The sequence below is a fragment of the Balaenoptera borealis genome, assembly GCF_965194805.1.
Source record: "Balaenoptera borealis genome assembly, chromosome: 13".
Classification (NCBI taxonomy): Eukaryota; Metazoa; Chordata; class Mammalia; order Artiodactyla; family Balaenopteridae; genus Balaenoptera; species Balaenoptera borealis.
Window position 1 is genome coordinate 18,015,583 of NC_138870.1, and position 27,659 is coordinate 18,043,241.

The 27,659-nt window shown below is 35.6% G+C and overlaps 1 protein-coding gene across 1 annotated transcript in view; it reads left to right on the forward strand.

Annotated features, from left to right (window-relative positions):
• Window positions 1-27,659, forward strand: part of LOC309609876 (solute carrier organic anion transporter family member 1B3-like) — a 70,876-nt gene that overhangs the window by 15,320 nt on the left and 27,897 nt on the right. Inside the window, exons 3-4 of the mRNA XM_082351979.1 lie at window positions 15,959-16,100; window positions 19,150-19,282. Coding sequence (XP_082208105.1) covers window positions 15,959-16,100; window positions 19,150-19,282 — 275 coding nt within the window. The remainder of the gene's footprint in view (window positions 1-15,958; window positions 16,101-19,149; window positions 19,283-27,659) is intronic.

A 27,659-nucleotide genomic window follows, 5' to 3' on the forward strand; every position in this document is an offset into this window, starting at 1 on the left:
ATAATTTTCTACTTTTGCTAAGAAGAAAACAGTGCAGTGGGTGGGAGGTATCAGAAGAAAGAAGGGGAAAAATATGAGATATGAAATCCAGGTATGAAATAAAGCCAGGTTTAAAAAAAAGAGGTACAATGTATCTATAACCTAGTTTTTCTGAAACATACAATAAATTGTATTCCAATCTTGTTTGGAAGTAGTATAGTAACTCTATAATACTTACCTTCATTTCAAAATTAAACTAAACCTTATGGAAGTTGAGATCTAATAGTAATGACATTCACAAAGCATTCTAGCTAGGAATTCTTGTAAGCAATTTTACAATTTAAAGATGAGAAGAAAACAATCAATTTATCTCAGGAATGCAAATAGCACAGTAATTTTAGATTACAAATATTCTGAAATTAAGACTAATTAGTGGGTGACATCAGAATCATGGTAAAGTGAGATTCTCCCTTTTTCTGTCCCCTTCAATCTACAACCAGTAAAACATCCACAGCCTAACAAAGGTGACTCTGCCCAACACACCAGGACTCCAGAGAATTCCACACATCTGTACATCCAAAGTTGAGTGGACTGGAATACACAGAGGAGGTGGAATTGGGGCACAACAGAGGCGGCTCCTATGATCCCAGATCCCCATTCATGGCTGCCCAGCCTGCTGTCTCAGAGAACCTAACAGCATCAGGGGAGGCAGTACATACAGCTCCAGCCTCCCAGGCATAGCCGTGCCCACAGCCATAGGAAATAGGACAGCAGTGGCAACAGAACCTGCGATGCTTTCCTCTAGTCTGGGAGGTGCCCATAACTCTGGGACACACCTCCCAACCACAGCAGGTGCACCCATGAATCTGACAAATCTGGATACAGCAGAGGCACCTGGCTTCCAAGCCACCCTTTCCCTCCCTCTGTGGTGGAGGAGCCTGTGACTCATGAGATCTTGGAACGTGGAGGCATCGCCATTCCAGTGACCCAGGTGGTGACACTGGCAGCAGCAAGGCACCAACAACCCCAGAGTCACAAGCAGTGACAGTGAAAGTACCAGGCTACACCTCTGACAGAGGTGTTGGAGGGTGGAAAATGCTCATTCTCAAATATACCAGAGGCACCTCAGGTAAGAGTAACCAAAACTTGTGCTATACTGTCACCTACTGAAAAACAAAAGAAAGTCCTCTAATTTCTAACCTGTTAAATCATTAGAATCAAGTTTTTTATTAAAAAAAAAAAAAAAAGGTTTACCTAAAGAAGAAAGTTGTTCTCTGTTTCAAATGTGATCACAGAGGAAAACTCATTAAGCACCATGAAGAACCACAGTTACACTGAACCACAAAAAGGTAACAATTCTCCAGAAACCAAACTTAAAGTCATGGAGTATTGTGATCTGACTGATAGTGAATTCAAAATAGCTGTCATGAAGAAACTCAGTGAGCTACAAGAAAACTCAGAAAGGCAGTTCAATAGGCTCAGGAATAAAATTAATGAATGGAAGGAATACTTTACCAAAAATATTGAAACTCTAAAAAAAAAGAGAGAGAAATTCTGGAGGTGAAAAACTCAATAAACCAGATAAGGAATGCATTAGTAAGCATTGAAAATAGAGCAGACTATATGGAAGAGAGAATTAGTAAGCTCAAAGGTAGAAATCTAGAAATGATACAGGTAAAAGAGGAGAAAGAATTAAGATCTAAAATGAGGAAATTCTTTGAGAACTATCTGACTCTTTTATGAAGGGAAATATTAAGATAATGGATATCCCAGAAGAAGAAAAGAGGAAGAAGGGAACAGAGTTTATTTAAAGAAATAATACCTGAGAACTCCACAAACCTGGGCAGAAATTGGAAATGCAAGTTCATGAAGCTAAGAGAATACTTAATTACTTCAACACAAAAAGACCTTCTCCAAGACACATTATATTAAAACTATCAAAAGTCAGTGACAAAAAAGGCTTTTAAAGGCAGCCAGGGGAAAGTGGATGGTAACCTATAAAGGAACAAATATTTTCAGCAGAAACTCTACAGGCCAGGACAGAGTGGAATGACATTTTAAAAATACTGAAAGAAAAAACCTGTCAGCCTAAAATACCCTATCCAACGAAGTTATTCAGATATGAAGGAGAAATTAAGACTTTTCCAGACAAACAAAACTTGAGGGAGTTCATCAATACTAGACCTGCTTTATGAGAAATGTTGAAAGGAGGTATTTTACCAGAAACAAAAAGGCAAAAATACACAAAACTTTGAGTAAGGTGATAAATAGAATCAGAAAATTGCAACTACATATCAGAATAGGTTTTATAGCATAAAGGTTAAAGAAAAAAAAGTAATAAAAATAACTATAGCTACTTCAAGTTGGTAACAAACTCACAATATAAAAAGTGGTAATTTGAGACAACAAAAACATAAAAATTGAAGAGGAAAAGGACAGACTCTTACAGGCAAATGAAGATAAGGTGGTATCAGCAGAGAAAGGATTATTTTATCTATGAGATATGTTCAACGAACCTCATGGTAACCATGAAACATAAATCTAAAACAGAGATGCAAAACATAAAAAAGACGAAACAAAAAATGAATTCTCCCCAAAATTCAAAAAAGATATAATACCTATCCTCAAATTCTTCCAAAAATATGAAGAGGAGAGAACACTTCTTGACTAATTTTATGAGGCCAATATTACCCTGATACCAAAACCAGACAAGGATGACACAAAAAGGAACACAGACCAATATCCCATATGGTCACAGATGCAAAAACCCTCAACAAAATATTAGCAAACTGAATATAACAATACACTAAAAGGATCCTATACTCTGATCAAGTGGTTTTTATTCCAGGGATGCAAGGATGGTACAACCTCTGCAAATCAATCAATGTGATACACCACATTAAGAAAATGAAGGATAAAAATTTTATGACTATCTCAATAGATGCAGAAAAAGCATTTGACAGGATTCAACACCCATTTATGATAAAAAATAATCCTCAATAAAATGGGTATTGAAGGAATGTACTTCATCATAATAAAGGCCATAAGTGACAAACCCACAACTAACATCATAATCATCAGTAAAAAACTGAGAGTTATCCTTCTAAGGTCAGGAACAATACAAGAGTGACCACTTTTACCACTCTTATTTGACATAGTATTGAAAGTCCTAGCCAGAACAATTAGGCAAGAAAAAAGGGGTATCCAAACTGAAAAGGAAAAAGTGAAACTGCCACTATTTGTGGATGACATAATTTTTTATAGAGAAAACCCTAAAGACGCCTCCAAAATGCTATTATAAATAATAAATAAATATAGTAAAGTTGTAGGATACAAATCAATACACAAAAATCTGTTGTGTTTCGGGCTTCCCTGGTGGCGCAGTGGTTGAGAATCTGCCTGCCAATGCAGGGGACATGGGTTTGAGCCCTGGTCTGGGAGGATCCCACATGCCGTGGAGCAACTAGGCCTGTGAGCCACAACTACTGAGCCTGCACGTCTGGAGCCTGTGCTCCACAACAAGAGAGGCTGCAATAATGAGAGGCCCGCACACCGCGATGAAGAGTGGCCCCCGCTTGCCACAACTAGAGAAAGCCCTCACACAGAAACAAAGACCCAACACAGCCAAAAATAAATAAATAAGTAAATAAATAAATAAAGGAGTTCCTTTAAAAAAAAAAAACTGTTGTGTTTCTATATGCTAACAAATGAGCTAGCTGAAAGAGAAACAAGAAAACAATCCCATTTACAATGTCAACAAAAAGAAGAAAATACCTAGGAATAAATTTAAGCAAGGAGGCTAAAGACCTGTACATTGAAAACTCTAAAACATTGATGAATGGAATTGAAGACAACATACAAAAAAATGGAAAAATATTTTGTGCTGATGAATTGGAAGAATTAACATTGTTAAAATGTCCATATTACCTAAAACAATCTATAGATTCAATGCAATCCCTATCAAACTCCCAATGATATCTTTCACAGAAATAGAACCAAAAAAATCCTAAAGTTTGTATGGAACCACAAAAAACCCCAAATAGCTAAAGCAATCCTGAGAAAAAAGAACAAAGCTTGAGGTATCACACTCCCTGATTTCAAAGTATATTACAAAACTATAGTATGTAAAACAGTATGGTATTTTTTAAAAAAAACACATAGATCAATGTAACAGAATTGAGAGCCCAGAAATAAACCCACATATATACAAACAATTGACTTATAACAAAGGAGCAAAGAACATACTGAAGAAAGGATAGTCTCTTAAGTAAATGGTTTTGGAAAAACTGGAAAGCCACATGTAATGACACTAGACCACTACCTCACACTATACCCAAAAATCAACTCAAAATGGATCAGAATTAAATGTAAGAACGGAAATCATAAAACTCCTAGAAGAAAAGATAAGCAATACACTCTTTGGCATTGGCCTTAGCAATAACTTTCTGGATATGTCTCCTCAGGCAAGGGAAACAAAAGCAAAAATAAACAAATAGGACTATATCAAACTAAAGATCTGCACAACAAAGCACACCTTCAACAAAATGAAAAGGCAACCTACTGAATGGGAGAAGATATTTGCAACTCATATGTCTGATAAGGGGCTAATATCCAAAATATATAAAGAACTCATAGAACTTAACAACAACAACAACAACAAACCTGATTAAAAAATGGGCAGAGGAGCTGAATACACATTTATCCAAAGAAGACATACAGATGGCCAACAGGCACACTGAAAGATGGTCAACACCACTAATTATTTGGGAAATGCAAATCAAAAGCACAATGAGATATCACCTTACACCTGTCAGAATGTCTATTGTTAAAAAAAATAAAAAATAAAAAATGTTGGCAAAGATGTGGAGAAGAAGGAACCCTTGGGCACTGTTGGTGAGAATGTAATACTTGGAAAACAGGATGGAGCTTCTTTAAAAAGTTAAATATAAAACTATCGTATGATCCAGCAATTCCACTCCTGGGTATTTATCCAAAGAAAACAAAAACACTGGTTCAAAAAGATATATCACCCCTATGTTCATTGCAGCATTATTTATGATTGCCAAGATATGGAGCAACCTAAGTGCTCATGGATAGAGGAGTAGATAAAGAAGGTGTTGTATGAATATAGAATGGAATACTACTCAGCCATTAAAAAGATGAAATCTTGCCCTTTGCAACAACATAGATGGACCTTGAGGGTATTATACTAAGTGAAATAAGTCAGATGGAGAAAGACAAATACCATATAATTTCACTCATATGCTGACTATGAAATACAAATAAACTAAACACAAAATAAATGAACAAACCAAACAAAACAAAAGCAAACACTATGGATACAGAGAACAAAGTAGTGGTTACCAAAGGAAAATGGGTGCAAGGTGGTGCAAAATGGGTTAAAGGGGACACTAAATTTTTAGTGGTTGGCATGCTGTAGTATATAGTAGAAATATAATGTTGTACACATGAAACTTACATAATGTTATAAAATATAATATTATAAACCAGTTACCTCAAAAAGAAGATTAATTAAAAGACGGTAAAACTTATACTTGAAAGGCAGAAAAGATGTTAGAGGTAGTTTTCAACAGGTTGTTGAAAACAAAGAAAGATCAAATGCAATTTATAGTATTCAGTCAAAAAATAATTTTGCATCCCAGTTAAACAAGCTAAAAGAATGTCCTTATAACACCAAATTGACATGAAAAATAAACACGTTTTAAAAAGTAAGAGCTCTGAGAATAGTAATGTGAAAATAACGAAGGATTAAATAAATTTCCACACATTAATTAGTGTATACACTCATCCTATGTTTGCCTGACTTCTTACCATTCCTAAGAATACTAACTTATTAAAGATGTTTCAAATAGAAAATCAGTTAATCTATAATAGTTTGATTTTGTTTTTAACTCAATTCATAGAATCAAAGTAAAGTTTTTGAAAGGTCTTCCTTCAAAGGTGAAATTTCTAATATTATTGTAAGCACTATTATATATTTAATTTAAAATTTCAACATTAATAATAAAATATGTTTTCTTGTGGTGCTCATACAAATACAAATTTTACTGGACGATGAGAGTAACAATAAAAAACAATTTACTAAAACAAAAAAATAATGGAGCAGAATGTTTTTAGAACTGATTAAAATGAATTTATAATCCATAATTGTGTCCGGCCTGAGATATTCTACCAGTTGAATTGAAGCTGTCATCAACAGTTACATACATATGTGAGTAATTGAATATAAAAGTTTTGGGAAGAAACTGATCTTTGTTATAAAAATAAGTATCCTTCAATGACATTGGACATATTCATAAATGAATTCTGTAAATTATCATTGCACTTTCCTCAAAATAGATTTGAATTCTTTGATAAAAATATTTAATGAAGAGTCAAAAACTTCCATTTAAAAAATTTTTTGTATATTGCTATTATTGAAATCACAATTTTTGCAAACAGAATGTTAAGAGCTGAACAAATTAATTGGTTAGAGATCATATAATGTACAAAATGTAATTTTGTAATTCTAAAATTGTATTTTAGAATATCTTGACATGTGGAAAAATTATTTTAATACATGTACTATTTGAATTGGATAAACGTATATTCTTTATCTGAATAAAAAGTAGCTGAATATATCTATAATTTTCCAGTGACAAAAATTGGCAAATGTTAAAAAAAACATAAATTTTTCTTATTAAAATATTTTTCAAGAAAGATACACTAAAGAGAGGCAAAAATGATAGCACCTGTGATATTTAGAATAAAAAATGTACATAGGTAAATATTTTAAAAAAGGAATTGAGAATATTTCCACTTAGCACAATTTGCTGTGGGCTTATTAAGGGAATATTTTCTTCATTAAAAATATTATGATCTACAGAGAAGAGTCAATTGAAATGTTGACAATTTCAAATTCAGTAATCATAAAATGCAATTTTGATGAAGATTTCAGATAATTTTTTAATAAACTAAAATGTCTAATTTGAAAATTATCCTTCAGAAAAATAATAGTGACATAGTAATGGAGATACTCATAAGAAACTGAATAAAATACATGGATATACATGGATACATATTGGCATACATAAAAATATACTAATATATCCACCAAGAATAATTATACTGTGTATTATTTTTAAATATTAAAGTAAGCAATGAAAGGAAAAAAAATTTAATGTTTCCTTCAATTTACTTGGATATGTGTTTTTTATTTGAAAAATTTAGAACAATAGTAACAAGAAATTTATTCATCAATAAAATTTCAAAAACTGTTCTAAGCTTATTTATTTTTTACCACTCATTTTGCTCTAAAAATTATTCCAGTTTATATGATAAATTATATATTTACACTAGATATAAGAGAGATAAAAACCAAATTCCTATTAGTCAATATATAGCTTCACTAAAGAGGTGTCACTGAGGTGGGTATTAAAAAGTTGAATTCATGGAAACAGCATAGAATGGTGGTTGCTAGAACCAGAGGGTGTGGGAAATTGGGTGATGTTGGTCAAAGGGTATGAACTTTCTGTTATAAGATACATAAGTTCTGGGGATCTAGTGTACAGCATGATGCCTCTAGTTAACAATATTGTATTATATACTTGAAATTTCCTAAGAGAGTATATCTAAATGTTCTCACTACAAAAATAAAACATAGGTAACTATGTGAGGTGATGAATGTGCTAACTAATTTTATTGTTCTAATCGTTTCACAATTTATGCATATGTCAATTGCAATGTTATACACATTAAATTTATACAATTTTATTTGTCAATCATACTTCAATAAAGTTGGAAAAATAAAATTACATGCAGTATTCCCATTGCTGCAAATGAAGGAAAGCAGGCAGAATACTACAAATAAACCAAGTGAGACGTAACAAGGATCTGATTTAGGAAAATAAAGAGATGAAGGAAAAGTGCGTTAGTATATTAGATCCAAGAACTGTTTTGCTTTTCGTGTGTGAAATACTTGTGTTCAAATCACAGTTCTGCTACAGTTTTAGTCTTATTCCCCTAGTTAAATAACTTTGCATCTCTAAACTTTATTATTCTTACTTGTAAAATGAAGAGAGTAATGCATACCATGCAAGGATTTTGTGAGCATTAGAAATAATACTTCTAGAATACCTGGAACAGTCCTAGCAAATATTAGCTTCCACATAACAGAATTCACATTCATATCCTTCCTGTATTAATTGGAAAGAGAAATATCCAGTGGATGGGGAGACATTAAGTTTTCTGTAGGATGTCTGATGCAAACCTTCATCTTTATCTCTGCTATCACATATTTTTGAAAGCTATATTGACTATTGATAGTTTCTGTTTAGGAAAGTTTGGAGACTTACTAAGATCTACATCATAGGAAAGCATAGGTTACAAAGAGAGAACACACACAACACCTATCAGAAGATGTGGCATAAATTAACATCTTGATTATGCATATTATTTCAGATACTGTATCTTTTCTCATTCTTATAACTTCTTTTTACAGTTTTTTTGTGTGTGAAATTTTCTATTTTCATTCATTGTGAGATAACTTTCCTTTACATCAAAGAGCTCAGTTAGATTAGTTGCTCTAAAATTCTTGTCCAGTAACACTAACATATGTGTAATCTAAGGGTTAGTCTTGGTTGACTGTTATCTTTCTTGAGAAATGGTCACATTTTCTTGGCTCTTCATATGTTGGTAATTTTGAACATTGTTACATTCTTCCAAAGGATGTTGATATTTTTTGTTTGTTTTACAAGGCAATTAAATTTGTTGACCTGAAACTGCAAACTCTCTCTCTTAGGAAATAGTTCAAATTTCAATTAAATTACTTTATCTATAGGGCTAACTTGAGTTGCCCTGTTCATGAAGAGTTCAGAGGTCAAAAATTTGGACAGTTTATATGCAGAATTTGGGGCTCCCCATTCTCTGGATCTCTCCTTTATGAGATTCTCCCCTATATTTTAACCTAAACTTTTCTTCCTCATTCTTCAGGCCACAAGGACTGTGATTTTTCTAAAAGAATTTTAGCTTTTGTGAATAATGCTAACTGTGACCTTACCTTAAAGCCATAAGAATGAGAAATTAACCTTAGGCATTTCCTTCTTTTAAGGGTCAACCCCTGTCCAGAATCTGACTGCTTTTGTTTGCTCTCCCATGCCTTTGAGTGTCTTTTGTTTTCCCCTCAGACTTTACAATGGTTATTTGCTGCAGGATCAGTCCAGTGGGAACTTATTCAGCTACATTGGAAGTGGAAATAGTTATAAGTATTTAAAAATCATGCTGGGTGTGGTGTGAAAAAGAGTTGACAGTGAGGAAAGAGACACCAGTTAGAAACAGTAGTATTCTGGGTGAAAGATGATGGTCATTTGAGGTAGGAATATAAAGTGAAGCATATTAAAAAGAGAGATGTTTATAAGAGTAAATATTTAGCTTTGGGGGACTGATTGGATGTGATATATAAGAGAGTAGATTCTAAGTGGTGACACAGGAAAGGAGGTGAAAGGGGAGGAAGAAAAGGATGCAATCTGGACATTAAAACCAAAATGGAGCTCTAATGCAGGCATATTGGAACAGCAGCTTAAACCTCAGCAAAAGCAAGCTTGGCTTAAAATATACATTTGGCATCAGCAGCATTTAGGTGGCAATAAAAACAATGACAATTTATGAGTTTTTCCAGAAAGAGTATGTAGAATAAAAAGAGAAAAGAGTTTGAAACAAAACCCTGAAATAAAGTTTGGAATAGCCAAAGTATCCTAGGCCTGCTGAGGATAGTTTAAAAAATGATGCAAAAAATAAGATCTGATTCATGCAACCATAAACAACTCTCAGTTTTGACTGGAAAAAATGAGAGAGAGATGGAAAAGCGAGGATGCAGTGGGGCAGGAGGAGTTTTTTTAATGGAATAAGCCTGAATATGGATTAATTGTACAGTTATCCCCTGGTAAATCTCAAAACTACTTCCAGACAAAACTCTCTTGAACACAAACCTTGCCTTAGTTGTGTCTATTTGGTAGATGTTTATTTTTAGACATCTCAAATTTGAGTATTGAAGAGATGATTTCATTGTCTTTAACCCTAAGACTTCTCTTTTTCTCATCCCAAATAATAGTATTACTACATACAATTATACAAACTATAAAACAAAATCAGAATACTTACTTTCCATTATTCCCACGTCTTATTGGTTCTCCTCTTAAACTTCTTCCAAGTGTGTCTGTAACCTTTTAGTCCCCTCTTCCCATCTCTGCTCATCTTTTTTTCTGAAATCAGCTTTCTAATTAATTTATCTGCCATAAATTCATTTTCCTCATGGCTACCAGAATTAGCCCTCTAAAATTTAATCTTACATCACATTTAAAAATGCAGATTGATCTCCCAATGGTTGGCATACTTCTATCCTTATATTCCACCCACAGATATTCTTTCTGTTTTTCAAATGATCTGTGTTCTTTCACTACTCTGGGGCTTTTCATGTGTTTCCTATTTTGTTTTAAATGTTTATTTCTTCTTTGGTTTCTAAGCTTCTATTAACCCCTAAAGACTTAGTTTAAATGTTAGCAATCTATAGAACCTTTGACCTGTGTAGACAGAATTAATCACTTTTTTCTGTGTACTCATAAATTTAAAACTGTATAGCAATTACAGTACTCATTACATTATTATACTGGCATTAATTGTTTATTGGCCCAGGGAAATATTAGTTCTTTGGGGGCATTTATTATATCTTAATTGTTTTTACTTCCCTCCTTACTCTGTGCCTGTCTCAACTCCTAGGTTTAGTGGAGGAACTGCCATATTGTAGTTGCTCAATAAATGTTTGCTGAGTAAATTTGTTTGAGGTTCCTATGAGTTAACTGAGTTAATCATGGTTGTACATATGGCAATGCAGAAACTTGGAACTGTCTTCTGACCTTAATTCTAAGACTCTTGCCATCATAAACAAAGGACTGACCTGCCACGATTGCCGGTAAATATAGACTTTACCTCTTATCTCAATGCTAGCTGTGTCTTTCTGCCTGTGATATTTTAAAATCTATTTGATTGTGAACATTCGTATCTCTGTTTTGAAATCTCTCAATCTTAAATTTGCTATCCTTATGCTTTGGTCTTTTAATATTTTTCATTGCAGATTTCAGTTTTATTATTATTTAATTTTTTATGTTCTGAGAAAATCATCATATCACTCTTTCTCTGAACTTCAGCCTCACATTAGGAACATGGTTAAAAATGCCCATCTCTCAGGGTTATAGTTAGAGAAAAAGAAAGCACATTTATAAATCTGTCTATATTAACTCATTTCATATCCTTCTAAAATCCTAACTTATTGGAGGAATCCTACTGTAGCCATTGTGTTTGCATCTGTTACCCTTTTCTTCTTTGAAAAACCAATTTAGGATTATACTGTACGAATTTTGACTTTATTGAGTCTCTCTTTTGTCTTGAGCTAATCTTCCTTTTAAGATTGAAGACATGGACATTACAAAATCTTTCTCTGAACTTTTAGGAAGCTGCTCTTATATAGGACAGGTTTTACATCTGGTTATGCTTGTATCTGCTTACTGAGATGTTCTGTTACTTTATGAAACTCCCTCCTCTTTGATTTTACCAATTAGTGTTTTGATGATAAGGATTTAGATAAAAGTTTGCCTCAGTATTTCTTTAATAATCAATAAATCATTTTGCCAGTATGCTCATTACTGATTCTGCAGCACCTGAAATATTGCCTGACAAAAAATGTGTTTGGCTAAATGATCAGAGTCCTATTTTTATTTGACCGAACTTACAGCCAAAAGCTGAATGATGATAGCTCAGAGTGGTAATAAAAACAGACATTTCTCAATACTATGTGCCAAAAATTTTACGTATATTATTTTAATTAATCTTCATAACAATTTTACTGTAATTATCTCCATCTAAAAGCCGAGGAAACTAGGAAATGAGAGGTTTCACTACATGTAAGTTCTGTACCAGATTTATAACCTAAATTTGGGGAACAACAATTTATTCAACAACCAAAAAACATTTATTGAATACTTACTCATCACGTGTCAGGCATCTGAGTTTGATAGGGAGCCTTATAACATTTTTTTTCTATTTATTAGAGAAGGAAAGGCAGAACTTGACTTCTAGTTCAATACGGCAGACAGAATAAGGTTGAAGCCATCTCCTCCCCCCTCCAATTTTAATAAATAATGTAAAAGGTATCAAAGGCAACTTGTAGACGTGCTAGAAAACAAGAAGAGATACATTCTGTAAATCAGAAACTATGAGAGTTTTCTAAAAAGTAAGAAGTAGAAAGAATTAGGCTAAAGAAAGAAATCACAGCCCAAGACAAGTGCAGGAAAAGAAACCTGAAAAAAAATGGACATGGCTCCAAGCGTGTTTCAAAGGCAAAAGCCACTGATAATGGGATCAAGAGAGGTCCCAGGGACCACCGACAGGTTGTTGTATAGGGTATTCCACTCAATCAGAGAAAACAGGCTTCTTTCCTTGTTTAACATCTCCCTTGATCATCAAATTACCCTCCCCCACTTAGTCCAAGCAGCAAACTGCAGAGACATCTACCCTGGGCAGGAGGTAGTGAGCGTGGGCGGATGCCCTCCCGGGCATATGGCGCAGAACCGTGTCTCAAGTGGCTGGCAACACCCATGAAGAAGTGAGGTGCACATATGCAGATTAACTATTAACTACCCTACTGCTAAAGATTGCTGCCTCTCCATCCCAGATAGGCTTCACAAAGACTGAATATTCAGAGACAAGGAAACGGGAGCTTCCATATGTAAAACAAAGCAGACAGGCAAGAATCACCAGAAATTTTCATTCACCACTCTTGAAAGGAGGCAACAAACTCAATAAATTAAAAAATTCTCCCATGGCTGTACACACACACACACACACACACACACACACACACATATATATAATATATATGTTTATATATATATGATTTATTTATATATATATATATATTTATATAAAAGAACAGAACTTTAAAATAAGTAAAGGGTGGGGAGAGAAATGGAGGAGGGAAGGTTTACCAAGAAGTTCTACATCTGTATAAAACTTCACAGATCAGCGGACAACAGCACAGTGAAGTTATGAGAAAAAAATGAAATTATGTAGTAATGTACCATTATCCTTCAGCCAGTAACACTTTGAACATATCCAGTGGGACATGTTACTTCTCTCAGCAAAAGACCACCCACATTTTTTTCAATGGGAAAATGCATTTTTATTGTGGTAAAACATATAATATTAAATTTACCATCTTAACCAATTTTTGAAGGTACAGTTCAGTGGTATTAGGTATATTTATATTGTCGTACAACAGATCTCTAGACTTTTTCATCCTGCAACACTGAAATTCTATACTAACTAAATACTAATACTCTCTCTTGTCTTCTTCCAGTTTTGGGGAACTGAATTTTTATTTTCTGCTTCTATGATTTTGTCTCCTTTAAATACTTCATATGGGTGGAATCATACAATATTTGTCCTTTTGTGACTGGTTTATTTCACTAAGCATAATGTTTTTGAGGCTCAGCCATGTTGTAGCATGTGATAAGATTTCCTTCCTTTTAAGGCTGCATAATATTCCATTATATGTATATACCATATTTTCCTCATCCATTCATCTGTTGATGGACATTTGGATTGCTTCTACCTCCTGGATATTTTGAATAATGCTGTGATAAACATGGATGTGCAAACATCTCTTTGAGATCCTTTTTTAAAGTCTTTTGGATATATACCCAGAAGTGGGATTGCTAAATCTTACGATAATACTGTGACTCTGGGTAAAAGCTTTACATGCAGAAAGAAAAGCAAAAACAAAGGAACAATATAATAAGCATGGAATGCTTGAGGTACAGCAAGAAGACTAGGGTTGCTGTAGGGGAATGACCTAGGACTAGAGTCACAGAAAATGAGATTCAAAGGTAAAATGGAGCAGGGGAGAGGAAAGACCATTTTGTGCCTTGGAGGACTTTGGGAAGACTAGATAGATGAGTGAGATGAAGAACAGGGAATGCTGTCATGATCTACTTTTCACTTTGAAAGACCTTTCCTACCTAATGTGTTGAGAAGAGACTGTAGGGGACCAAGAGCGGAAGCAGAAAGGTCTATTAGGAAACTAATGCAATGACCCATTCTAAACATGATGGTGCCTAACACTTTGTAGAGTAGGAGGTAATGAGACGGGCCTGTCTTAACCAGCTTGGGCTGCTATAACAAAATACCACAGACTAGGTGGTTTAAAAAACAGAAATTTATTTCTCACAGTTCTGGGGGCTGGACATCTGAGATCAGGGTACCAGCATGGTTGGGGGTTCTGGCAAGAACCCTCTTCCTTGTTTTCAGATGGCTATCTTCTTGCTATGTTCGCACGGCGGCAGAGGGAGAGACAATAATCCTACCATGAGGACGCCACCCTCATGGCCTAATTATAGGTGTACCCTGCTTTCCAAAAGTTCGCTTTACATCATTCACATTTACTAAAGACCTACATTAGTACTTGTTTTTGCTAACTGAAAGAATTCCAAAGAGAAGTTTTGCTTTTACAAAAAAATGGTGAAAAGCAAAAGTAGCATTTAGCCTTTGTTTTGCAGCGGGCCATTAAAGAGGCAGTGGGCACCTCGAGCAATGACAGCAGCACCTCTAATCTCCTTCCCTGGGAACTGCATTCAGGATCTCAGCATCAAGCTGCCATAGATTTGAACTGTGTCTGTGAGCATCTCTGCTTTATCTCAGTTTATCTTGTGCATTTGTTAGCAAGGTGTGTCCTAAGGTAATTGCTTCTTCGCCATTTTGGCTTATGAAAATTTCAAAGGAACGCTCTACTTTTGGATAGTGGGGGAAACCTATACACCCAAAGGACCCATCTCCAAATATCATGACTTTGGGGATTAGAGTGTCAACATATGAATTTGGTGGAGACACTAATATGCAGTTCATAACAGGATGATATATATTTTTAAACTTTTTATCAATATTTTATATTGGAGTATTGGTGATTAACAATGTTGTGTTAGTTTCTGGTGTACAGCAAAGTGATTCATTTATGCGTATACATGTATCTATTCTTTTTCAAATTCTTTTCCCATTTAGGTTGTTACATAACATTGAGCAGATTTCCCTGTGCTATACAGTAGGTCCCTGTTGGTCATCCATTTCAAATATAGCAGTGTGTTTAATACTGGATGTAAAAGGAATTTACTTATGGATATAAATGTGGGCTGTAAGAAAGATGAATAAATAAATTTTGTTAAAATTAAATTGAAAATAAAACATCTATAACCAGTGGGCTTGAAAGTCTTCTATTTTTTTTAGAACACTGACTATATTGTTTTGTTGTCTTCATTTTAATTTGGTTTTCTCCAATATTAGCGAGGTTTTATAAATGAAAATTTTTTCAGCTGACTTCCTGGAAATACTACCTTTGAGAATGTCTAGCTACTCCCCTCACAGTTCTCCTTTGCTATTCATTTGGGACTAAAGAATAGCTTGTTACCATGGCCATCTCACATCATTATCTAGCTTCTTAGAAATCAGCTAATGACATTAATTAAAAAATAACAACTTTGACTGTCCTGCTCTAATAATCTGATGTTGTAACCAAGTTAGAAAATGAGGGACTTCCCTGGCAGTCCAGTGGTTAAGGCTCCGTGCTCCCAATGCAGAGGGTGCAGGTTCCATCCCTGGTTGAGGACTAAGATCCCACATACTGTGCAGCACGGTCGGAATAACTAACTAAATTGGCTTTAAAAAGAAAGGAAGAAAGAAAATGGTGCTTTACTGGTACAGTGATGTTAATGTTAAAAGGACTAGGAAGTACCAACTGGAATAGAAGAAAGGTGGGTATGCTTTTTACGATAAAAATATTACTAAGTAAAGAAGAAAAGCTATTTTAATTCTATGCAGATATAAACATTATGTGATCTTATGATTAATTATTTTTCCCTTTCCTTCTGCTTTCTCTTAGATGTTCTTGGCAGCCCTCTCACTCAGCTTTATTTCTAAGGCACTAAGTGCAATCATTATGAAAAGTTCCATCACTCAAATAGAAAGGAGATTTGACATATCATCTTCTACTGTTGGCTTAATTGATGGAAGCTTTGAAATGGGTAATTTTTGTTTCTGTTTTGATTATTACTTAGTAACGAGATTTGCAGAGGTAAAAAAAGTGTTCACATATGCTCTACACCACTGATCCTTAACCAGGGGTAAATTGCCCCCATCCCCACCCCCTGCCCAGGGGCAATTTGGCAATATCTGGTGATATTTTTGGTTGTCATCACTGAGGATTAGGGAATGCCACCGGCATCTAGTGGTAGAGGCCAGGGATGCCTTGAAACATCCCACAATGCACAAGACAGCCTCCAAAACAAAGAATTACCTAGTCCAGAATGTCAAAAGTATAGAGGTTAAAAAACTCTGATTTACACAAACTCATTGCCTGCAAACTAATATTTTGCAGGGCTAAAACTTCTCTTTCTCAAGATGCCCTAGTGCAAAAAAAAGTTGGCGAGAGGATTATGATTCTGATGATTTGAGGAGAGGATACCAATTTTGAAGCAATCTTTGTTAGGGTCTACTGTTGAACTGGGTATAAAATTTGGGGTTAAAAGTCTTTTTTTTTTTAGAACATTGAGTATATTGTTTTGTTGTCTTCATTTTAATTTGGATTTCTCTAATAGTAGTGAGGTTTTATATAATTATTTAACATTCTTTTCTCTTATTTTATGAAGTGGTCGCTGATTACCTCCGCCCATTTTCCTTTTCCCCCCACTTTTTAATGATTTGAAGGGATTCAAAAATTATGTCTGTTGTATAGATTACACATATTTTTTACAAGTTTGCTCTTTATCTTTTAACCTTTTAAAAATATACTTGTTTATTGAATATTTAAAAACTAATTGTATAAAGGAAGACCCATCTATCTTTTTGTCATGAATTCTGCCTTTTCATGATTCAGAGACTATTACACCATATATATCCTTCACTTTTCCACCTTCTAGGTTTAATGAAACCATCTAGAACTTTAGTATTAGACTGTGATTAGCTTTCAATTCTAATTCATTGTATATCTCTTTATATTGAGGAATTGATTCTTATTATCTTTGTTAAACTTTGTAGTTATTTAAAAGCAATTATTTGGACATGGTTATACTTTTTATTCGTTTCCTTCTTAACACTATTTCTTGAACCTTATGACTTCAAGTCTCATCTTTAGTTTTTCTGGAGTATATCTTCAAGTAGTTTTTTTTTTCCAGAAATAATTGAACATAAGACATACTTTCTGAGCTCTTGCATGTTGGAAAATGTATTTATTTTACTATCATAGTCAACTGATAATTTGAGTATGAAATTAAAACTTCAGAATCTTTCTTTCTCAGAACGTTTAAAACATTTATCTACTGTGTTATAACACAATATTATACATAAGAAATCATTACCAGTATCATTGTCATGCACTGATAGGACCTCTTCTTTATGCCTGAATTTCAGAAATTTTACCAACATATACCTAGGACAGTCTCTTTTACATTATTTATGCTGTAGAAATGTAGAAATTTTTATCTGATGCCTTAAGCCTTCCTTTAGCTCAGGAAATTTATTTTCTATATTTAAATTTGTTCCTTCCCCTCTATTTTCTTCTGAAACATATATGAATATTAAATCTTCTGGCTATTTTTTCACTTTAAGTTTTTCTTTCTAAAATTCGACCTTTTTTTTTTCTTGAAACTCCATCAGTCTTTGCTGATGCCATCTTTCATCTTATTGTATCAGGTCCCAATATGTACATTTCTGTATAGTATTTTAAATTTGCAACAATACTTTATTGTTCTCATTATTTTTAGTCTGCCAGTTCTTATTTTATGGATGCAACATACCTTTGTACCTCTAGAGATACTAACTGGATTTTTTCAAAATGTCTTCTCTTCTTAGTTTCCTCATTTAACTGTTTTCTTCATGGGTTACTTTATCTGCTGGTTCAGTTTGGTGCTTTTATTTCGTGTTATTTTTTTCCATCAAATGTTCAGTAATTCTTGGTTGTTGTCTGTTCGTTATTATACCTGTAGCTCCAGATGGACTGGAATTGGTCATGACCCCCTCCTCTTAGATTGCTCTTCTTCCTCTTCTTAATCTAAATAACTTATAGCTAACATTAAATCTCAAGTGACCTATCCTCCAGGAAACTTTCCTGAAACCTCTAATTAATTTAAGCTTCCCCTTTCTGTGGTCTAAGAGTACTTCTTTCCATTTATCTATTTTTGTCACTGGTAGGTAAGTTCTTTTAGAGCAGATACCATGCACTGTTTATTCTTTTCCTCTATTTCTGGCTTCTAACCCCATGACAGGTACTTAATAAGAATTTAAAGATTTCTAGGAGTGAATGAAAAATGCATGAATAAATACCTTCCCTCAGGTATTTTTGTCCATTTTTCTCCATTCCAGTACAACCCACTCAACTCCAAATTCTTCATAAAATTTTGCTTCACTAATATCGCCAAGTAATTCAAGTACTTTAGTTCTTATCTAAAGTCAATTCTGCTTATTATTAACACAATACAACTTTATAGTGAGTGGCTTAAGGTAAGTGAGTTTCATCTTAATTAAATTACCCAGGGACTTCCCTGGTGGTGCAGTGGTTAAGAATGCACCTGCCAATGCAGGGGACACGGGTTCAATCCCTGGTCTGGGAAGATCCCACATGACACAGAGCAACTAAGCCCATGAGCCAAAACTACTGAGCCCACGTGCCACAAGTACTGATCCCACGTGCCACACTACAGAGCTCGTGTGCTGCAACTACTGAAGCCCGCGTGCCTAGAGACCGTGCTCCACAACAAGAGAAGCCACCACAACGAGAGGCCTGCACATCACAACAGAGTAGCCCCAGCTCGCCACAACTAGAGAAAGCCCATGCACAGCAACAAAGACCCAACACAGCCAAAATAAATAAATAATAAATGAATGAATGAATAAATAAATAAATAAAAGGCAGAGTCTATTTAAAAAAAAAAATTACCCGATCTTTGAGGCATAGTACCATGTCTTATGCTCTATTTGTATCCATTCTGTGGCCTTCCATTCTACTGAACACAAAATTGGACTCAGTCACTGTTTGCTATAATCAATTATATCAAAATAATTTTGTTTTCTTTCTAGGAAATTTGCTTGTGATTGTATTTGTGAGTTACTTTGGAGCCAAATTACACAGACCAAAACTAATCGGAATTGGTTGCTTCACTATGGGAATTGGAAGTATTTTGACTGCTTTACCTCATTTCTTCATGGGATAGTAAGTGACTCTATGCCATCAATGATCATTTCCTTGTAAATTAAAGGTAGAATTTCATTTTTTTCCTTTTAAATAAGCAGTCCCCTTTTGAGAAGAATATCCACTAAGTGTGTGTAGAAATGGAGTATATTTTCTATGTAATAATTAAATTGTTTTATCTACCATGACTCTCATTCATATTAAAATATGAATAGCAATAAATGAGTAGTTTCACAGAAAATAAATAAGCTTTTTGTGACTTTTTAATATGATATGTATTTCACGTCTTTGCCTACAAGATTTTGATAATATTTAATAAGTCTTTGTTACCAAACTCAGGTCCAGCTGCTCACCACTCGAAAATCAATACCTGAGAGGCAATTGTTGGTAGAAAGGCAAGTTGCTTCTAATCAGAATGCCAACAATCTGGGGAGAAGGTGCACTCATGTCCCCCCAACCAACTCCCATGATTCTGTTTGGCTATAAAAGTTTTTAAAGGGAAAAGGGAAGTAATGTCAGTTAATCATTGAGATAGAGGGTCAAAGTTGTCACCATCCCCCACTGTGTGCAGGCTTGTTGACTTCCTGTGATGTTTTTTTAGATGTTATCTTGTTTACATAGTTTGTTCATGAGATTACTGAAGGGAAAGCTAGGGAAGAGATCTGGTCATCTGTTAATTACTCATTCTTCATTTCTACTTCTTTGATCTACAGAAAGAACCAACAGGTTAGGCAAGTTATTGTGTGATCAAAAGATTTGAAAGGTGTGCTTGGGTTGGTGATGAGTAGAGTATGGGGCGCCTGATTTAAATGTTAGTTACAATGTAGTTTTGCTAAAGTGACAAGACAAAGGGGCCTCCTGCAGAAACCTCTTTCCTGCCAAAAGCTGCTTACAACTTCACCACTCAACTCACTGCAGTATGGGTTTTCCCGCTACCATCTCCACTGAGACTTCTTTCTAAGTCACTGTGTAGTTTTAATTAGAGTCAGATACTAATGACAGAAAACCAAAAATAGTGATGGCTTAAATAAGATAAGAGCTTATTTTTTACACAAAAAAATGTAGCCAACCCAGCTTTGACTGGCCTTGACTTCACGGTCTAAATTGTGGCAATGTTGTTCCTTGCAACAGGATAGAAGGGAAGAAGAATAAGAAGAAACAGAATGCACACAGGCTGAGACTTAAGAAATATTTTCAGAAGCATTAACACTTCTACTGACTTCACATTAGCCAGAACTTTGCTACACCTCACATTCAGATTGAAAGTCATTGGGAAAAATAGACTTTACTTCAGGCATCCCCTTCCCAGCTAAAGATCCCAGGTTCTGTTACCATAGAAGGAGAGAAGAATGGATATTGAGAGCCAATGAGCAGTTTCTGCTAAAGATATCAATTACTTACTCATTATCAATGCCAACAGCCATGCCTTTTGGTTACTATATTAATTACTCTATTTGACCCTCATAAGTTCTTTCTTCTTCCTGGTGCTGTTCCTTCTTATTTTCATCATCTTACTCTCTCTTGATTTATTTTCTCCTTTTGGCTTCTCCATCATGCCCATCTTTTCCTTCTGCTACTGACACCATAAGGTCAGTATTGTCTAAGCTCCCTCTTCAATCTTCTTCACTTTTCATTCTACATGATTTGTGTGGAGTACATGCATTAAATGTAACTATCACTGTACACAGTGAGTTTATCTTATACTCAAGATCTATATAACCAACCACCTCGTGGGTATCTCCAACCTAACATCCTACAAACATTTTGCATCCATATATTCAGAACAGAATTCATCCCTGTGCCAAAACCAGCTCAGATTTTTCACATTCACTTTTTCAGCAATGATTCATTTAGCCACAGAGGAACTCAAACTAAAGTCAAGGGTCTCATCCTAGACTTATTTTTTACTTCAATACACATGACCAGTGCTCACCAAATCTTGCTTATTCTGCCTGCTATCTGTCATAGTTGTTGCCCTTAACCTGATAGAGGATTCTATCATCTCTGGCCTGGACTTTTTGCCTCCCAACTCAACTTCATTCTAACTCATATTCTATACTACAGTATTGATTTAAAAAATAAGAATCTAATTATTTTACTCCCACTTAAAACTCCCAATATCCTAGAGCAGTATTTTTCTTTATTTTTTGGTATTTATTTATTTATTTTGGCTGCACCGGGTCTTACTTGCGGCATGTGGACTTCTTAGCTGCAGCATGCAGGATCCAGTTCCCCAACCAGGGATCAAACCCGGGCTGTCTGCACTGGGAGTTCAGACTCTTACCCACTGGACCACCAGGGAAGTCCCATATCCTAGAGCAGGGGGAAGTCCCATATCCTAGAGCAGGATTTTTCAAACTTCAGATCCTGAACCACTCATGGACCAATAAATCAATTATGATTATTAAGACCAACAATTTTTTAATAGGATAGGATAGGATAGAATAGAATAGAATAGAAGAAAACGCAATGAGAGCGGGGATAAATATTATTCTGTGAAACTTTTGTTTTGGTTGTACATAAATTTGTGAGTGTGTCTGTGGATATCCATGTATTGTGATTGTGATGCAAAATGTATTTCTCATTGTTAGTAACAGTCAAAGTATTGAAAGCCTTTTGCCTATGAATTACTATCTAGGCTCATTTGCATATCTAAGCTCATTTGCATATACAGGTCACTCACTGATTTGGTCCTTGACTATCTTCCTAGCTTCATTTTACACTGCTTCCCATGACTGAGGACCACACTCTAGGCCTACAGTTTGCCAAATGTGCCATAATATGTCATAGCTTTGTTCATAGTGTTTCTACAGCTTTGAATGATTTTCCTTCTTTGTCTGTCTATTAAACCCCTATCCATCTTCAAGACACATCTCATATGGAATCCTCACTGTGAAGTCTTCTCTAATCCACACCTTTCCCAACCTGCAAGCCAAGCTGATAATCCCTTTTTCCTTTACGACAACTCAGGGTTTATCTCTGGGCTTTCTATCCTGTTCCTTTGATCTATATTTCTGATTTTGTGCCAGTACCATACCGTCTTGATTACTGTAGTTTGTAGTATAGTCTGAAGTATGGGAGCCTGATTCCTCCAGCTCCGTTTTTCTTTCTCAAGATTGCTTTGGCTATTCAGGGTCTTTTGTGTTTCCATACAAAGTGTGAAATTTTTTGTTCTAGTTCTGTGAAAAATGCCATTGGTAGTTTGATAGGGATTACATTGTATCTGTAGATTGCTTTGTGTAGTATACTCATTTTCACAATGTTGATTCTTCCAATCCAACAACAAGGTATATCTCTCCATCTGTATCATCTTTAATTTCTTTCATCAGTGTCTTATAGTTTTCTGCATGCACATCTTTTGTCTCCTTAGGTAGGTTTATTGCTAGGTATTTTATTCTTTTTGTTGCAATGGTAAATGGGAGTGTTTCCTTAATTTCTCTTTCTGATTTTTCATCATTAGTGTATAGGAATGCAAGAGATTTCTGTGCATTAATTTTGTATCCTGGTACTTTACCAAATTCATTGATTAGCTCTAGTAGTTTTCTGGTAGCATCTTTAGGATTCTCTATGTATAGTATCATGTCATCTGCAAGCAGTGACAACTTTACTTCTTCTTTTCTGATTTGGATTCCTTTTATTTGTTTTTCTTCTCTGATTGCCGTGGCTAAAACTTCCAAAATTATGCTGAATAATAGTGGTGAGGGTGGACAACCTTGTCTTGTTCCTGATCTTAGTGGAAATGGTTTCAATTTTTCACCATTGAGAACGATGTTGGCTGTGTGTTTGTCATACATGGCCTTTATTATGTTGAGGTAAGTTCCCTCTATGCCAACTTTCTGGAGGGTTTTTATCATAAATGGATGTTGAATTTTGTCAAAAGCTTTTTCTACATCTATTGAGTTGATCATATGGTTTTTCTCCTTCAGTTAGTTAATATGGTGTATCACATTGATTGATTTGCATATATTGAAGAGTCCTTGCATTCCTGGGATAAACCCCACTTGATCATGGTGTATGATCCTTTTAATGTGCTATTGAATTCTGTTTGCTAGTATTTTTGCATCTATGTTCATCAGTGATATTGGCCTGTAGTTTTCTTTCTTTGTGACATCTTTGTCTGGTTTTGGTATCATGGTGATGGTGGCCTCGTAGAATGAGTTTGGGAGTATTCCTCTCTCTGCTATATTTTGGAAGAGTTTGAGAAGGATAGGTGTTAGCTCTTTGCTAAATATTTGATAGAATTCGCATGTGAAGCCATCTGCACCTGGGCTTTTGTTTGTTGGAAGATTTTTAATCACAGTTTCAATTTCAGTGTTTGTGATTGGTCTGTTTATATTTTCTATTTCTTCCTGGTTCAGTCTCGGAAGGTTGTGCTTTCCTAAGAATTTGTCCATTTCTTCCAGGTTGTCCGTTTTATTGGCATGTAGTTGCTTGTAGTAATCTCTCATGATCCTTTGTATTTCTGCAGTGTCAGTTGTTACTTCTCCTTTTTCATTTCTAATTCTATTGATTTGAGTCTTCTCCCTGTTTTACTTGATGAGTCTTGCTAATGGTTTATCAATTTTGTTTATCTTCTCAAAGAACCAGCTTTTAGTTTTATTGATCTTTGCTATCGTTTCCTTCATTTCTTTTTCATTTATTTCTGATCTGATCTTTATGATTTCTTTCCTTCTGCTATCTTTGGGGTTTTTTTGTTCTTCTTTCTCTAATTGCTTTAGGTGTAGGGTTAGGTTGTTTATTTGAGATGTTTCTTGTTTCTTAAGGTAGGATTGTATTGCTATAAACTTCCCTCTTAGAACTGCTTTTGCTGCATCCCATGGGTTTTGGGTCGTTGTGTTTTCATTGTCATTTGTTTCTATGTATTTTTTGACTTCCACTTTGATTTCTTCAGTGATCTCTTGGTTATTAAGTAGTGTATTGTTTAGCCTCCATGTGTTTGTATTTTTTACAGATTTTTTCCTGTAATTGATATCTAGTCTCATTGCATTGTGGTCGGAAAAGATACTTGATACGATTTCAATTTTCTTAAATTTACCAAGGCTTGATTTGTGACCCAAGATATGATCTATCCTGGAGAATGTTCCATGAGCACTTGAAAAGAAAGTGTATTCTGTTGGTTTTGGATCGAATGTCCTATAAATATCAATTAAGTCCATCTTGTTTAATGTATCATGTAAAGCTGTGTTTCCTTATTTGTTTTCATTTTGGATGATCTGTCCATTGGTGAAAGTGGGGTGTTAAAGTCCTCTGCTATGTTTGTGTTACTTTGATTTCCCCTTTTATGACTGTTAGCATTTGCCTTATGTATTGAGGTGCTCCTATGTTGGGTGCATAAATATTTACAATTGTTACATCTTCTTCTTGTATTGATCCCTTGATCATTATGTAGTGTCGTTCTTTGTCTCTTGTAATAGTCTTTATTTTAAAGTCTATTTTGACTGATATGAGAATTGCTACTCCAGCTTTCTTTTGATTTCCATTTGCATGGAATATCTTTTAACATCCCTTCACTTTTAGTCTGTATGTGTCCCTAGGTCTGAAGTGGGTGTCTTTTAGACAGCATATATACAGGTCTTGTTTTTGTATCCATTCAGCCAGTCTGTGTCTTTTGGTTGGAGCATTTAATCCATTTACATTTAAGGTAATTATCGATATGTATGTTTCTATTACCATTTTCTTAATTGTTTTGGGTTTGTTATTGTAGGTCTTTTCATTCTCTTGTGTTTCCTACTTAGAGAAATTCCTTTAGCATTTGTTGTAAGCTGGTTTGGTGGTGCTGAATTCTCTTAGCTTTTCCTTCTCTGTAAATGTTTTAATTTCTCCATCAAATCTGAATGAAATCCTTGCTGGGTAGATTAATCTTGGTTGTAGGTTTTTCTCTTTCATCAGTTTAAAAATGTCTTGCCACTCCCTTCTGGCTTGCAGAGTTTCTGCTGAAAGATCAGCTGTTAACCTTATGGGGATTCCCTTGTATGTTATTTGTTGTTTTTCCCTCGCTTCTTTTAATATTTTTTCTTTGTATTTAATTTTTGATAGTTTGATTAATATGTGTCTTGGCATGTTTCTCCTTGGATTTATCCTGTATGGAACTCTGCACTTCCTGGACTTGATTGAGTATTTCCTTTCCCATATTAAGGAAGTTTTCAACTATAATCTCTTCAAATATTTTCTGAGTCACTTTCTTTTTCTCTTCTTCTTCCGGGACCCCTATTATTCAAATGCTGCTGCGTTTAATGTTGTCCCAGAAGTCTCTAAGACTGTCCTCAATTTTTTTTCATTCTTTTTTCTTTATTCTGCTCTGCAGCAGTTATTTCCACTTTTTTGTCTTCCAGGTCACTTATCCATTCTTCTGCCTCAGTTATTCTGCTATTGATCCCTTCTAGAGAATTTTTAATTCCATTTATTGTGTTGTTCATCTCTGTTTGTCTGCTCTTTAGTTCTTCTAGGTCCTTGCTAAACGTTTCTTGTATTTTCTCTATTCTATTTCTAAGATTTTGGATCAACTTTACTGTCATTATTTTGAATTCTTTTTCAGGTAGACTGCCTATTTCCTCTTCATTTGTTAGGTCTGGTGGGTTTTTGCCTTGCTCCTTCATCTGCTGTGTGTTTTTCTGTCTTCTCATTTTGCTTAACTTACTGTGTCTGGGGTCTCCTTTTCACAGGCTGCAGGTTCATAGTTCCCGTTGTTTTTGGTGTCTGTCCCCAGTGGCTAAGGTTGGTTCAGTGGGTTGTGTATGCTTCCTGATGAAGGGGACTAGTGCCTGTGTTCTGGTGGTGAGGCTGGATCTTGTCTTTCTGATGGGCAGGTCCACGTCTGGTGGTGTGTTTTGGGGTGTCTGTGACCTAATTATGATTTTAGGCAGCCTCTCTGCTAGTGGGTGGGGTTTTGTTCCTGTCTTGCTAGTTGTTTGGCATAAGGTGTCCAGCACTGTAGCTTGCTCGTCGTTGAGTGGAGCTGGGTCTTAGCATTGAGTTGGAGATCTCTGAGAGAGCCTTTGCCATTTGATATTATGTGCAGCCAGGAGGTCTCTGTGGACAAATTTCCTGAACTTGGCTCTCCCACCTCAGAAGCACAGGCCTGACACCCGGCTGGAGCACCAAACCCTGTCAGCCACACAGCCCAGAAGAAAAGAGAGTGAGAAAGAAAGAACGAACAAAAGAAAGAACGAAAGAAAGAAAGAAAGAAAGAAGTTAAAATAAACTTATTAAAATAAAAAATAATTATTAAAAATTAAAAAATTTAAAAGTAATTTTAAAATGAGAAAAAAAAAAGAAAGAGAAAGAAGAGAGCAACCAAACCAAAAAACAAATCCACCAGTTATAGCAAGCGCTAAAAACTATACTAAAAAAAAAAAAACACAAAATAAACAGACAGACAGAACTCAGGACAAATGGTAAAAGCAAAGCTATACAGACAAAATCATACAAAGCATACATATACACACTCACAAAAAGAGAAAAAGGAAAAAAATATATATATCTGTATATAAAAAAAAAAGGAGGAAGAGAGCAACCAGATCAATAAACAAAGCTACCAATGATAATAAACTCTAAATACTAAACTAAGATAAACATAAAACCAGGAACAAATTAGATGCAGAAAGCAACCCCAAGTCTACAGTTGATCCCAAAGTCCACCACCTCAATTTTGGGATGATTCATTGTCTAGTCCAGTATTCGACAGATGCAGGTACATCAAGTTGATTGTGGAGATTTAATCCGTTGCTCCTGAGGCTGCTGGGAGAGATTTCCCTTTCTCTTCTTTGTTCGCACAGCTCCTGGGGTTCAGCTTTGGATTTGGCCCCGCCTCTGTGTGTAGGTCGCCTGAGGGCGTTTGTTCCCTGCCCAGATAGGAGGGGGTTAAAGGAGAAGCTGATTAGGGGGCTCTGGCTACTCAGGCTGGGGGAGGATGGGTATGGAATGTAGGGCAAGCCTGCAGCGGCAGAGGCTAACGTAATGTTGCAACAGCGTGAGGCACCATGTGTTCTCCCAGGGAAGTTGTCCCTGGATCACGGGACCCTGGCAGTGGCGGGCTGTACAGGCTCCAGGAGGGGAGGTGTGGATAGTGACCTGTGCCTGCACACAGGCTTCTTGGTGGCTGCAGCAGCCTCAGTGCTTCATGCCCATCTCTGGTGTCTGCGCAGATAGCCGCAGCTCATGCCCATCTCTGGAGCTCGTTTAGGCTGTGCTCTGAATCCCCTCTCCTCACGCACCCCGAAACAATGGTCTCTTGCCTCTTAGGCAGGTCCAGACTTTTTCCCGGTCTCCCTCCCGGCTAGCCGTGGGGCACTAGCCCCCTTCAGGCTGTGTTCACACAGCCAAACCCAGGCCTCTCCCTGGGATCTGACCTCCAAAATCCGAGTCTCAGCTCCCAGCCCACGCCTGCCCCAGCGGGTGA